The sequence below is a fragment of the Halyomorpha halys genome, unplaced genomic scaffold (genome assembly GCF_000696795.3).
Source record: "Halyomorpha halys isolate HHAL.00 unplaced genomic scaffold, Hhal_1.1 Scaffold1102.1, whole genome shotgun sequence".
In the NCBI taxonomy this organism is placed as follows: domain Eukaryota; kingdom Metazoa; phylum Arthropoda; class Insecta; order Hemiptera; family Pentatomidae; genus Halyomorpha; species Halyomorpha halys.
In genome coordinates this window covers 20170-34026 of record NW_027109254.1, presented here as the reverse complement: position 1 = coordinate 34026, position 13857 = coordinate 20170, and the positions used below count along the sequence as shown (strand labels likewise).

Below are 13857 nucleotides of genomic sequence, written 5' to 3'. Positions count from 1 at the left end.
CAAGGTTTTTGTGTAAGGCTGTACCTGGCACGTACAGGGGACCCTCTCCCATTGGCTTGGCCTTTATCTATTAGAAGCCTGGGAGTAACTCATGGTGTTTAAAGAGGATGAGCCTACCTGATCTTGGCTGTCCCCAACAGTGGCCAGGTCCTTCCTTTATGGCTCTTTATGCTGTAGGGTTGCCGACCATACTATTATAGTCCCTTTATCAAGTCCCTATTTGGCCTGCTCTTAAAAGGATTGCCAAGGCTGATAAAGAACATCCCTACAACCTATTTAATTAAATATAACTTAACTTCCTTTCTATTTTGCTATGCTGGTATTTTCAATACACTGCAGCATCCATTGTCTCTCTTCTTACCTTAAGCCTTAATCGTCCCAGCGAAGGGCTTTCTCTGAAATCCTTATCATGATTCTTTTGAATATGCTTGCTGAACCTTAAGTTTTCATAATTTCTCACAATTAGCTGCCATAGAATGTTTGGGCGCGACATCTTTGCAATCCAGTGCCTAAGTGATTTCTACCCTCCTCCGTGTATATTGTTCTGCGTGTGTATGTACCAGGGCATTCAAAAAGTCCTGTCGTTTTTCGTTTGTTCGTTGTTTATTTTGATTCTAGAGTGTTTGCTAATTAATTCCGTTCAATACAACTTTTATCCATGTAAACACAAATGTTTATACTTTATGAATAGGAGGCTAAGGAGGATTAATTTAATGCAGTCACCATCCAACTGTCTAGTTAAAATGATTCCAGTTGAAACTCAAATTCGGTCGATTTTGCTCTATGAGTTTAAACTTGGCTCAAAAGCTGCCGAAACTGCTAGAAAAATATGCTCCGTGTTTGGGGAAGATGTGCTGCCTGAGCGGAAGGCACAATTTTGGTTTTCAAAATTTCGTGGAGGCGACGAGACACTAGAAGACGAGGCACGCTCAGGTCGACCAACTGTAGTTGATAAGGAGGACGTTCGAAGAGTAGTAGAGTTGGATCCGCGTCAAAGTTGTTCAGAGATAGCCTCTCAACATAATATCTCAGCCACCACTGCCTGGAATTACCTTAAAGAACTGGGAAAAGTGAAAAAACTGGATAAATGGATTCCTCATAAGCTTTCAGATGCCAATATGCTTGTTCGCTTGACAACTGCATCTTCGTTAACTTCCCGCTTGAAAGTCGAACCCTTTTTGAATCGAATCATCACCTGTGATGAGAAATGGGTGTTGTACAACAACTTCAGACGATCATATCAGTGGTTGTCGGCAGATGAGAAACCTAAACAATTTCCAAAACCAGATCTCCATCCAAAGAAAGTTTTGCTCATTGTTTTCTGGACAGCCAAAGGTATAGTGCATTTTGAGATTCTGAATCAAGGGCAAACCATCACTGCAGAAGTATACTGCAATATACTGGACCATTGCCAATCCAAGCTTAAGACTTTTGATCCCTGCTTAGTCAACAGAAGAAGACCTTTGCTTCTTCAAGACAACGCTCGACCACACACCGCCAAATTGACCAGGGAAAAATTGACAGAAATAGGCTGGGAAGTTTTGCCTCACCCACCATATTCCCCTGACCTGTCACCCACTGATTATCACCTATTCAGAGATCTCGAGACAAAATGTTTTCAAGACCGTGACAACGTAATTCACGAACTGACCACTTATTTTTGCAGTAAAAATCAACAGTTTTTTAAGGAAGGAATTTGGGCTTTACCATCTCGTTGGGAGAAGGTTACCGACTGTAACGGTGGATATTTTGATGAATAAAGGTGATTATTTGAAAATATTTATTTATTTATAATTTCCCCCAAAAAAACGACAGGACTTTTTGAATGACCTGGTACCTAAAGTAATTTTTTTGTTGCAGCTCACCCAAATATAAAGATGTTCATTACACATTCTGGGCTGTTGAGCACTCAAGAAGCTATCCATCATGGTGTCCCGATGATCTCAATGCCATTTTCATTGGATCAACACTTCCTATCCGAAAAGTTAACAAAGCGAGGAATTGTTGTTCAATTATCATATGCTAAGTTATCGGAACATTCAATTCAACAAGCTATTGAAGAAGTTCTTACAAATTCTAGGTAAGTTGATGTACTTTGGTATCTTATGAACGTATCTGTATTCATACATTTCTTAAGAATAAATTAGAACTCAAAACATTAAGTATTAATATAATTTTCCTAAATGAATAACAAATGGTTATAATAAATATTTTGAAATGCCTAGGTCTCTTTTAAGTGCAATGTTAATAACATGTTTTATTTGCTGACTGTTTTAACAAGATACAAACTGATCCCTGACAAAATATTTATGTAATTATTATAAATAAATAATAGAATGAATTTAATGCTAAATTAAAGCAATGAAATTAAAATATTTCTTCTATGTAAAGCCGGAAGAGATATGTAAAACAGATCCACCAGACCAAATCTGTGTGTAAATAATCAAAAATGAATTCTATTGTCTTCACAAAGATAAATTACAATTTATATATAATAAATAACTTATAATTTATAATAGAAACTCAAATTCTAGTTTTAAAGTGGTTTACATTCGGATGATAAACCTTTTCTCCAACAAAATAGAATTTTTTAATGTTGAAAGAGTCTTTAATGAAATTATGTTTCGTTCAATAGGACATACATATTTTTATTATATTGTTGATATAAGATTCAGGCAGAAAATGTTTCTAGTTCGATATTTTTTGAAACTTTAAAAAAAAATTAAATATCACAATATATATGACTGAGAAGTGATTCATCATATCTCCACATAATAGATGGTAGAAATGTTGAGTAAAAATAAAATTAGTAATCCAGAAAATGATATAAGTAATACTAAGACTAGTGGTGCTATAGACTGACTTAGTACGACAGACAGTGAATAGATATTTCAGTTAGTATATATTAAGGACAGGGAATTAGGCCATTGGTTTATTTTTTAACACCATATTTACTAACCTAGTTACTTTAATTGTTTGCTTCTTGGGCGTTGAAAGTAGAATTTTTTAGTTGCTGAGGTCTGTGGAATAATTCCGAACAATAACAACCCTTGTTTAATTTTTAGTTAATAGGAAATCAAATTAGGATAGTTTGGCAGCTTAGGTTTGAAGAACCGGCTGAAAATGTTTACAGAATTGAGAATGAGAACTGATTAACACAGGAGCTGACCGTTGAGTTAAGGCATCTATTAAAAAAAGAAAGATAAAAATTAATTACTCAAATATTCATTAAAGAAATGGTTTTATAACTCTTTGAAATGACTCAACAGTACGGACAAAAACTGTTGTAAATTGCAAATAAAAATTGTTCAAACTTTTTTGTAATTTCATGACTACAGAGGTATTATCAAAATACAATATTGTTGTTTTTAGTTTCTCAACTCTTCGGCATAATAAAAGAAAATTTGAAAGTTTACTAATCAGACACTACTTTTGATGACATTTAATTCAAACACATGTCTGTCTAAATTTCCGGTATTGCTTTTAGCTTTTGAAAGAAAACATTATTTGAATAGCAGTAGTACATAAAATATTGATTGTGATGTGGTTGGATAAGGAATATTATAATATATCTATTTAAATAATTTGTATATATTTTTAAAATTTATTTTCAGTTACACCACAGAGATAAAAAGATGGTCGAAAATATTTAAAGATCAACCAAAAAAACCAAAGGATTTGGCTATTTATTGGATAGAAAATGTGCTGAGAAATGAGGATCATAAATATCTTCAACCTCCGGAAACCTTCACAAGCACATTTGAACTTTTCTTCTTTGACTTAAAAACAATCCTCGGAATTATCTTGGGATTAATTTTTGCTTTCTTAGCTGGCTCATGCAACAACAAGAGTCAGAAAAAGCTTAAAAAACACTAACTTTAGTTCAATTTTGTAAACTTGTAAATAATTTTACAATAGTTTTAGCAATAAAGTACAAATAGATTGAATATTATTTAAGATTGTTACATTTTCGTACTATACAATAAAAATAAGTATTGGCATATATAAATATAATAGTTTATTATTATGTATAATGAGTATGTATAGGTTCATAGACTGTGTTCATATCCTCTTACAATCATGACTGTTTTGTTAAGTTAATTTTTTTTTTAAATAATTTTTATTGTATTTTAATTTTAATTTAATCATTTTTTTTATTATTAGTAATATCTATTTATTTCTAGGACAGTTATCAGTTATAGATTTTGTATAGGTTCATTGTTTTTAGAAAGGATTAATTAAAATCAATGTATTTATTTTTTTTAATTTAGACAAACAAACTGTACTTCATTGGTACAAGCAGTATTTAAACGTTTTTCGTAATTTTTTAACATATAATTTTTCAACAGCAGTTTCACTGTCACCTATGCCAATTAATTATATTACACTCTTGTCTTGCATCCTTAAATCACGAAGGGCCTCACAGTTCAGTAAATGGTTTCTTACTTTAAGAGGTGGCCTGGTGGTCGGTGTGTACAGTCTGCATGTAGACTATTACATGTAAACTAAATGTAGACTCTATATTGGGAAGGGAGAGTAAATACGTATTACGTCACACTAACCACATAATAAATTTTAATGTGACATGATTAGACTATTACATGTTATTGAATATACGACACCCTAAATAAAGTTTTTTTTTATCTAAACTGCCATCTTGAAACAAAGATGTGGTTGGTAATTACGAGTTCCAAGGAACACCGTGGGACGATCTGTGGCCTACTAGTTCCAGAAAAAAAGTTGAGGATTGCGATTCTGATTCAATTGGTTTTGATGATATCAATATATCATATACATAAAGAAATAGAGAATAAGAAGGAAATTATAAACATAAATAAATTAAATATAAATATATAAAATAATACTTTTATACTACTTGGAAATGTTTAAAGGGATAACAAAATTTCGACCCCCGGATTTTGCTCTGTTATCTTGTCCCGGCGCCTGCGTGATAGCTTATCTATCTCCAGAATTTGGTTTAATCACCAAAAACCAAGTAGTTCAAGTACTTCCTCTTAATTTTACATTTGTTGAAAGGCCTCATTATGCCTACTGTGGCATTGTGGTTTTTAAAATTGTAATCAATTGGATTTTATGTATGTATCTAATTAGGTATTGAATTGTTTGTAGTTTTGATATATGTCGGAAGCGTCATTTGCCAGTCATTTTAAAATTTTCCGGTGTAAATATTTGTAGAATGGATTGTATTCTTTATTCGTTGTTGAATGTACTTTGAGTTCTCGTAAGAGTTATTTTCTAGCCTTCATAAGCAAGGGTTAAATATTCTATACATCTTTTCAAAGAGTGCTCACCAATTCGTACATAGAAATTATGAAGAGTGTAGTTCTTAATGGCCCGATGTAGAGGCAAAGTCCTTGGTATGATTCGATACTTACTACTCTATTCCTTATACATTACCTGATTATATCCATTAAGTTATATATTGCCAAAGTTAGGCATAAAGTTATTACTATTACAATTACAATTACTTGTCAACTACTGTAATTTGTAATTGTAGAAATACAATTATAGTTACAAATAATTGTAATTGCAATCACTTGATGAACTTTTATAATTGTAATTGAGGGACAACAATTAGCAAGCTGAGCCAATGCAATTGCAAAAACAAATTACATTTGTATGCCATTGTTATTTTTATTCTAGAATGGCAAGTAATTATAACATAATTACTAGTTATTTTAATTTGAATTTCAAATACTTAAAACTAAGACGGAAAAAATCTGTTTTACCAGGGCTCCAACATATGAAAATGATATCCAGTTAAAGATTGTGCGCTGGTGTATAGATTTTATAACCTATTACGGTTTATTTATAATGGGTGTTTTTTTAAGCCCGATAGAACTTGAAATTGTAAAAAATAACACAAAAAATTAAATTGTAATCAAAATTTTTTTTTTATTCGAAAGATCAATACGTGACATTAACATTTGAAAATGATTTCGGGCATATGGGCACCGCGGCTGTTCTTGACGAAGCGCATTCTATAAAATTGTGTTCAGCGATGAGGCGCATTTTTGGCTTAACGGGTTTGTTAATAAGCAAAATTGCCGCATATGGTCGTGCGATTTGACACCTCTCGATTATTTCCTGTGGGGCTACGTGAAGTCACTGGTTTATGCTGATAAACCAGCAACAATTGACGCCTTGGAGGCCAGCATTGTTCGTGTTATTCGTGACATACGGCCAGCAGTGCTCGAAAAAGTGGCCCAAAATTGGACGTCCAGAATGCGCTTCGTCAAGAACAGCCGCGGTGCCCATATGTCCGAAATCATTTTCAAATGTTAATGTCACGTATTGATCTTTCGAATAAAAAAAAAAATTTTGATTACAATTTAATTTTTTGTGTTATTTTTTACAATTTCAAGTTCTATCGGGCTTAAAAAAACACCCTATATGTTTTCGAACATGCTGAAAATAAATACAAAATAGATTTTATGATTGCGCACTGGTGTATCGATTCATTGTAACTTTTTGGAATTTCTGCTCGTAAGAATTATGTTAAAATAAACTGAATTCACATGTTTGTTAAATTACATGTAATTGTAATTGTGTTATAGAGTTACGTCAGTGTAATTATTGTTCAAAATCACTAATTTTTGGACGAATTAACGGTTATCTGAATGATATTGTAGTGCAACTGAAACATGTAATTGAAGATTTAATCAAATTAAACATGTAATATAAATGATTCCTGCTCAACTCTGCTGCGATTTCAAAACCATTCCTCATCTGGCGTACTTAATGGTGGTGTGACCTAGTAACTAAATAAATTAAGTAGAATAGAGGGAGTATTCTAGGGGTTCAAAGTCTTCGCCAGAATGAAAATCTGAATAGGCGAGCCAACAGAAGAAGAGGCAGCATAAGATAAAGATGGCAGGACCAGGCTGTCATACAGAAACAGGCACCTGGATGTATATGGCAGACCATCAGAATTGTACGTGGTATTGGAAGGTAGCGAAGGATAAAGTGTAGCCCACATCAGCAAGGCGCTACACCGAAGATAACCCTAAATTAATTGTTACCACAATTCAACAATCCTGTTAATGTGTTAATGTAACATAAAGTGTTATTTATGGACTGCAAGAAGTTGCGTATGGTCAGGAGTTTTTTCTGAAGAAGATATTTTCTTTAATGAAAATCACCTGGAATTGTGTACTCTTAGTCCTGAGTCTTTTGGCACTAATAGATAAATTTGACTGTGCTTTTAGGCTATGTGTTCTTTAACAGAAAATACAGTCTCACTTTTGTTTTCAATCCTCGTTATAGGGCCAATTGTAGAGCAATGTTTCTTTAAACAACATTAATTGTTAATAAACGTTTGTGGTACCCAAATAATACATCAATCTGTTGCTCAACTATTTTTCACGAAGTTTAATGGCTCACAAAAATCGGGTTATGAATTGGTAGTTATTGAACTTATTATCTTTAGAATTTTTTTTCATAATCCTCTTTACTATTAAGTTATAATTTTGGTCCCAATCAATACTTTTACAACAAAAGGAAAAAAAGAAGATAGGATATCCACTAAATCATTAAGCTTCAATGGTTAGTTCATTTAACACAATTAATTATATAAATGTAACAAAAATCTATTATTATTTATTTATTTATTATTCTTACTCTCAACCTAATGACGATTATCACTTAACACTTGAAACCACCTTAATTAAAGAAATGAGTAGAATAAAAATAAAATAAACAGTCCCTATCAGTTTATTTAATATAATTACTATTATATAAGCAATTGAATAAATAAAAGAGCTGTTAAAGAAACAACTTTAAAAGAGCTGTCTCTATCAGTTTACAAATACTACTCAACATTTAAAGAGGTGAACCTTGAAAAATCGTGATATTGTTATTCTTATTCAACATTGCATGTTCCTACAAAATGTTTAACACATAGAGTGCAATGAATTAGAGATAAAATAATATTTTTTAAATTTTATCATCACCCGTACTCTCACTAAGGCTCAAACTCCAAATTTATAAAAGTATTTTGGGACCAGCACTTCGATATGGTGCTCCACTCTTCACCCATCTCAGAAAAGGGACACAGCGCCATCTACAACGCTTCCAGGATACAGTGTTGCGGAAGATTGTGCGGCCAACATCGCTGAAGAAGTTGAAGACAGACCAACTAAACGAGTTCTTCGAACTTCCCACCGGGCCTGAGTTCATCCAAAGCAGGCACATAAAGTTTTTCGACTCTTTACAGCACCAAAGAAATCCACTGTTCAGGACCCTTAAACCAGACCCTCTCCGGTGCGTTGGCAACAAACAAGATAAAAATTCAGAAACGACGTGTCCTGGAACGTATTTGGGGAATAAGTTTCTTTAAGTTTAGTTTAAATTTCAAAAACAATGTGTGCTCCAGCACATTATAAAATTCTAAGAACGCCCACTACAACAAAATTACAACTCAAAAACTCCTTAAAATGTTGGCCACTACAGAAGAAGGAAACAGTGCGGAATCAAAATATTTATATTGGTATATATATCCATGCTAAAAACAATAAAATCCTTACAGTCCGAAATCCTTAATGCTCCTTACCTTGTCACAAATCAAGTCATCCATCAGGTCCTCAATGTTCCATATGATGACGATTTGGCCAGAACCAACTACCACTTCTTCCATGATAAACTTCTCAACAACCCAAATCCACTTGTTTCTAAACTGGCTTCTCCTTCATTACCTAATAATCCTCCTAGGCGCCTGAAAAGAAGATGGCCTCGAGATCTTCTCCTCTAAAAATGTTATTGGAGTTCTATCAATGGGTAGGTTCGCCACATGTTTGTTTCATGTCACTATGTCACCTACAGCAAATGTACTTGTTATATATATGTATATACAGTTGTAAATAACAATAAATAAATTATTAAAAAAAAACAAAAACAATAAATTTCAGAAAAAGGGGTTATGGAAAAATATAGATATAAGATTTTTTTTTTTATTTTACTTGATGGACATTTTTTTAAACATTTTTTATTCAATATCTGTCGAAATAACTTTCGGTTCCAACTCCTTGACCTTATTTATATCATTTAGGACCTCCATTGGACTATTAAACATCTTCAATTCTATCGCCTTGAATGTCGTGAATGACGTCATCAGACACGTTATAAGATTATTCCTGCTGAAGCTTTTGAAAGTTATTGAAGCCAATTTGGATTTTGGTATGGTGTCAAAGCAAGCCAGTCCAATCAAGTAAAGTCATGGTTTGGAAAAAAAGATCTTATCTGTACCGCTTGATATAGGTCGGCATTATCGTCAGTGTGAACAGTATTTCCACTAATTTCAGTAATTCCACTAATTGAACTAACGAGATGTTGAATTACGATTATTTATTTTTATAATCCCCTTCTTGGTAATTTCGTACACATGGGACATATTTACAAGATATCACTTAATTCTAACCATGATGGGGGTTAAAGTTTTCATTACGTGTGACCGCCAAAGAAATAAAATTCAGCACTCCCTAGATACGAACCGGCGCCTCTGCTGTCACGAGCAGTTAAATGTTGACCCTTTAACTCGCTCGGCTACAAACAGTGCTACAAATATTTTTATTTCTTCATGTCTATACCAGTATGTATTGTATAGTTGAATATGTAATGTTTTGACTGTAATAAAATTACATTCCTTGCAAAAGAAAAGGAGAAATTCTTCGATATTGGATCATTTCTTAGCAACAGATAATAGATAATGTGGAGTCAAAAATAAAGTTACTTTTTTAACTGTAAAAAAAAAAGAAATAAGAGTTTAAGACTAATGGTGGTATAGACTGACCAAGTACAAAAGACAGGGAAAGGATATTTCAGTAAGTATATATTGGAGACAGGGAACTAGGAAATTGGGTTTATTTGGCAAGCTGAGGCATATTAATATTGTCATGCCATAGTACAGAACAAGAGCCGGGAAGAAAAAATGTCAGTTATCTCACCCAAATTTTTGATTAGTTTAATGAAAACTATGTATAATTACTAGTCAAAATTGATGAGTCTGCCAAGTATAGGTAGGGTGAATAAAAAATGGCGGCTTTTACAAAACCTTAAAAAAACACTAATTTTTCATTCGGTGCTCTATATCTTAAAAACTACCAACAACAATAGAAAACCTAAGAGAACATTATTTAAAGAAGAGTAAATTTTCTGAAATATTAGCCTTAAAAGAGCTATTTACGTCCAATAGTTCTCGAGATACAGCTTTTTAAAAAGCAAAATTTCTTAAAAATCTACTGAAAGATTAGTAGTTAGTTAATTTATTTTGAGAAATCTATATCAGGAACTATGTGACGTAGTGACGTACAGATGTCTATTAGCACTCAAATTAAAACTAGTTTAATGGGCTATGAAGTAGTATATGAGGTTTATCGTCGTAGGAGTAGTAGTTTTCATGATATGCTAAAATAGATTGTTAAATATTGATATAGCATGTTGATGCTAAATTGATTTATAGTTGTTCGGACAATAAGTTTGATTTAGGAAAAACTTCATTTCAGAAACCATTTGACGTACAGATGTCTGCCAGCGCTCAAATTAAAGCTAGTTAAATTTACTATAAAATAGTTAATAATGTTCATCTTTGTGGGACTAGTAGGTTTTATGATATTTGACACAATAAATCACAAATTGTTAATTTTTAGTTGTTCGTATAAAATGTTGGATTTTTGAAAAAAATATATCTCTAGATCCATAAGACGCACATATTTCTGCCAACACTCAAAATAAATGAAATTTAACTTACTAGAAAGTAGCTTATGGCACTTATCTTCGTAGGGGTAGTAGTTTTTATGGTATTCATATATGAATATAAATTTGGCAAATGAAAATTTGTCCGAACAACTATAAATCAATTTATTTTAGCAAATTTCATGTAAACTATTACTTCTACGAACATAAACATCATAAACTACTTTATAGCTCATTAAACTTGCATTAATTTGAGTGCTAATAGACATCTGTACGTCAAATGGTTTTTGAGATATAAATTTTTCAAAATAAACATTAACTACTGATCTTTTAGTACGTCCCATACAACATTTTTATGCAATATTGCTTTTTAAAAAGCTATATCCCGAACACTATTTAATGTAAATAGTTCTTTTAGAGCTAATATTTCAGAAAATTTACTCTTCTGTAAATATTGTTCTCTTAGATTTTCTAGTGCATTTGGTAGTTTTTAAGATATAGAGCTCCAAATGAAAAATTAAATTTTTTTTTCGCTTCCAAACCACCGCCATTTTTTATTCCCCCTGCCTATACTTGGCAGACTCATCAATTTTGACTATTAATTATACATAGTTTTCATCAATGTAATATGAATTTGATTGAGAAATCAAATTAGTATAGTTTGGCAGCTGAAGTTTGAAGAACCGACTCGAAATAATTTAATATTAATAAATACTACTAGTTCAAGCCGTCTATTGAAAAAAGATAAAGATTAATTTCTCAAATCTATCAAATCAATGATTTAATAACTCAACGATGCAGCATATCGGACTTCAAAAATGTAATCCCGTGAGTATATACTATGCAATTTTGGAAGAAATTCGCTTCAGAGACCCAATTCCCAATAACTAACAGTAGCTCATAAATTTCTAGAGGCTCGGATCCAAAAATTAGAGGGATGATATGTTGGCTTGAGGTGTTGGAAAAATAAAATAATTGAATGATTCATTAGGAACGATGGGACAAAAAAAAAATTGCTTAGCCGGAGTGATCAGGTATAAATTAGAACATGACGAGGGGCCATGAATTGAAACACAGCCACCTGAGGGCGACCTAATTGAAACTCGCCTGATTTAGTGCTTTTTGCCGCCCTCGTGGTGAAATATTCCCGCCGGCGGGCTTTTGTACTCCTGCCATAAATCTTGCTCTTCGATGATTGGCTGCTATCATTTATTTAGGCGGCGGCTTTAACCTCGCTGCCAGGAAAAAAATTAAATCATAAATATTTCTCATTTTTTCGAGGGGAGCCCTTTTGTCTGCCTTTGTCGCAGGCATCGTGTTTATTTTATTTCATTCTCAATTGTTTGCTTTTCGCTACCGTAACAACAGAGTCCTTTTTTTCCATATTCTCAAACATTTGGCAGATAGCATTAAAGCTATTTGTGAATAATTCATTTAAACAGTCAGAAATCACACATACAAAATTTATATTTAATGACTCATAAAACTGATGCGATGATCACATTTTGAATTCATTATATTAATTGAAGCTACAATATTACTGTAGCTAATTAAGGAGTTTAATAGTATATTGAATACTTTAAAAAAATATGAATGAAACTTTTTCGACTTCTGGTACACATTAAAATTGTTATGATATAACAATAAAAAACTCTTAAGTTTCATTTATTTTTTATAGTAAAATTAAATTAAATAAGACTATAATCGAATTATCATTATTATAAGAGCTGTAAGAAATTTGTGTATTATGGTAATTTCCTAGTATCATTACTTTACTTAATTTTTATTTTAAAGTTCAGATATAGAAAGAGAAAATTGTCCTGGAAAAAGAATTTTCGGACTTTAACGATAATTATGCATCTTTTTCATCATGCATATGTTCTGGGCATTTTACAGTAATTAAGTTAATAGGTATCCAGAAAAAGAATATTAGAAGTGATCAGGAAGGAAAAAAAAGGTTATGTGGCGACCATAATTTCAGTCAAATATATGATAAAATTGTTATTGCACGTAATAAAATATAAATTTGGTAATCGTTGCTTAGTAATGAATTAGGAGAAGGCTAAATAATCTATATTTATCTTATCTGATTATATACAGGATGAGTTATGCATGTATATTAATTGTATAAATCCCAAAAAATACGATAATGCAATATTTGGAATAGGAATAAACCTAAACTTAAGGTGAAAAAGTCACATTGATCACTACTTGACGAAGCACACCGATTAAATAATTTTATAGAGGAAATAGCTGAATGCTATTGGAGAGAAGACTGAAGAACACATTGTAAGTTGCAAGGAGAGTACGAACAGGAAAATTTGATGGGAAATTGAGTGCAATACGCTGAGGGGCAATGTTAAATGTCTGCAACATGTACAGTGTGTACAGTCTATCACTCAAGATATAATTACGTATTTAACAACTGGAGTACTTAAGTTTTATCCAATTGAAAATGTGGATCACATCTCCGGACTCCATAGAGCACTGAACAACAATCAAGTCGTTGATCCTTTAAGTTAAGGTCAAGAGAGTGCTTTATCTCTTTTCTTCAAAGCACTTTTTACAAAATCAAATCTTTGCCCATGAAGCATAATGCTGAATTTATATTGATGTTTTGGAATATCCAGAAAAGGCTAATCATTAAATATAAATTCTTGATAAACAGGGGAAAACAGATATATTATTACTAATGAAAATATTTTACAATTTAACACATGAATTACTGATTGCAACTAAAGATGATGATATTTTGACTAACATCACGGCATGGATAAACTAAAATACTCGCGACACATTTTGGATAAATCTATTCGGTCGTATCAAATAAAATATCTACAACGCGTTCTGGGTAAACACAGTTGGTCAATCCATTACGCTAAAGCTTTTATAGACCAAGAAGAAAGAAAATTTAATTCTGAACCTCCGGAAGTTGTTTAAAATGTATAGAAAAATCAATCGTGGGGGATATAGTGGCCTCAGGGATCCTCAGGTCGATTGTGTAAATATTGTATATATTATTTTATCATTATGTTATTTTATTTATTTATTTTTCATACAGATAGTTTGATTATGTTCATCTTGTCTATTCTTTTGTTTGTATATATTTTAAGAGAGTTTTTTATTTTTTTTTTATTTTTTATTTTT

The 13857-nt window shown here is 32.1% G+C and overlaps 1 protein-coding gene across 1 annotated transcript in view; it reads left to right on the top strand.

Moving 5' to 3' along the window:
• The window catches only part of LOC106688308 (uncharacterized), a 34592-nt gene that overhangs the window by 5442 nt on the left and 15293 nt on the right, over nucleotides 1–13857 (top strand). Inside the window, exons 4-5 of the mRNA XM_014432700.2 lie at nucleotides 1861–2080; nucleotides 3615–3867. Of these exons, the coding sequence (XP_014288186.2) occupies nucleotides 1861–2080; nucleotides 3615–3867 (473 nt within the window). The remainder of the gene's footprint in view (nucleotides 1–1860; nucleotides 2081–3614; nucleotides 3868–13857) is intronic.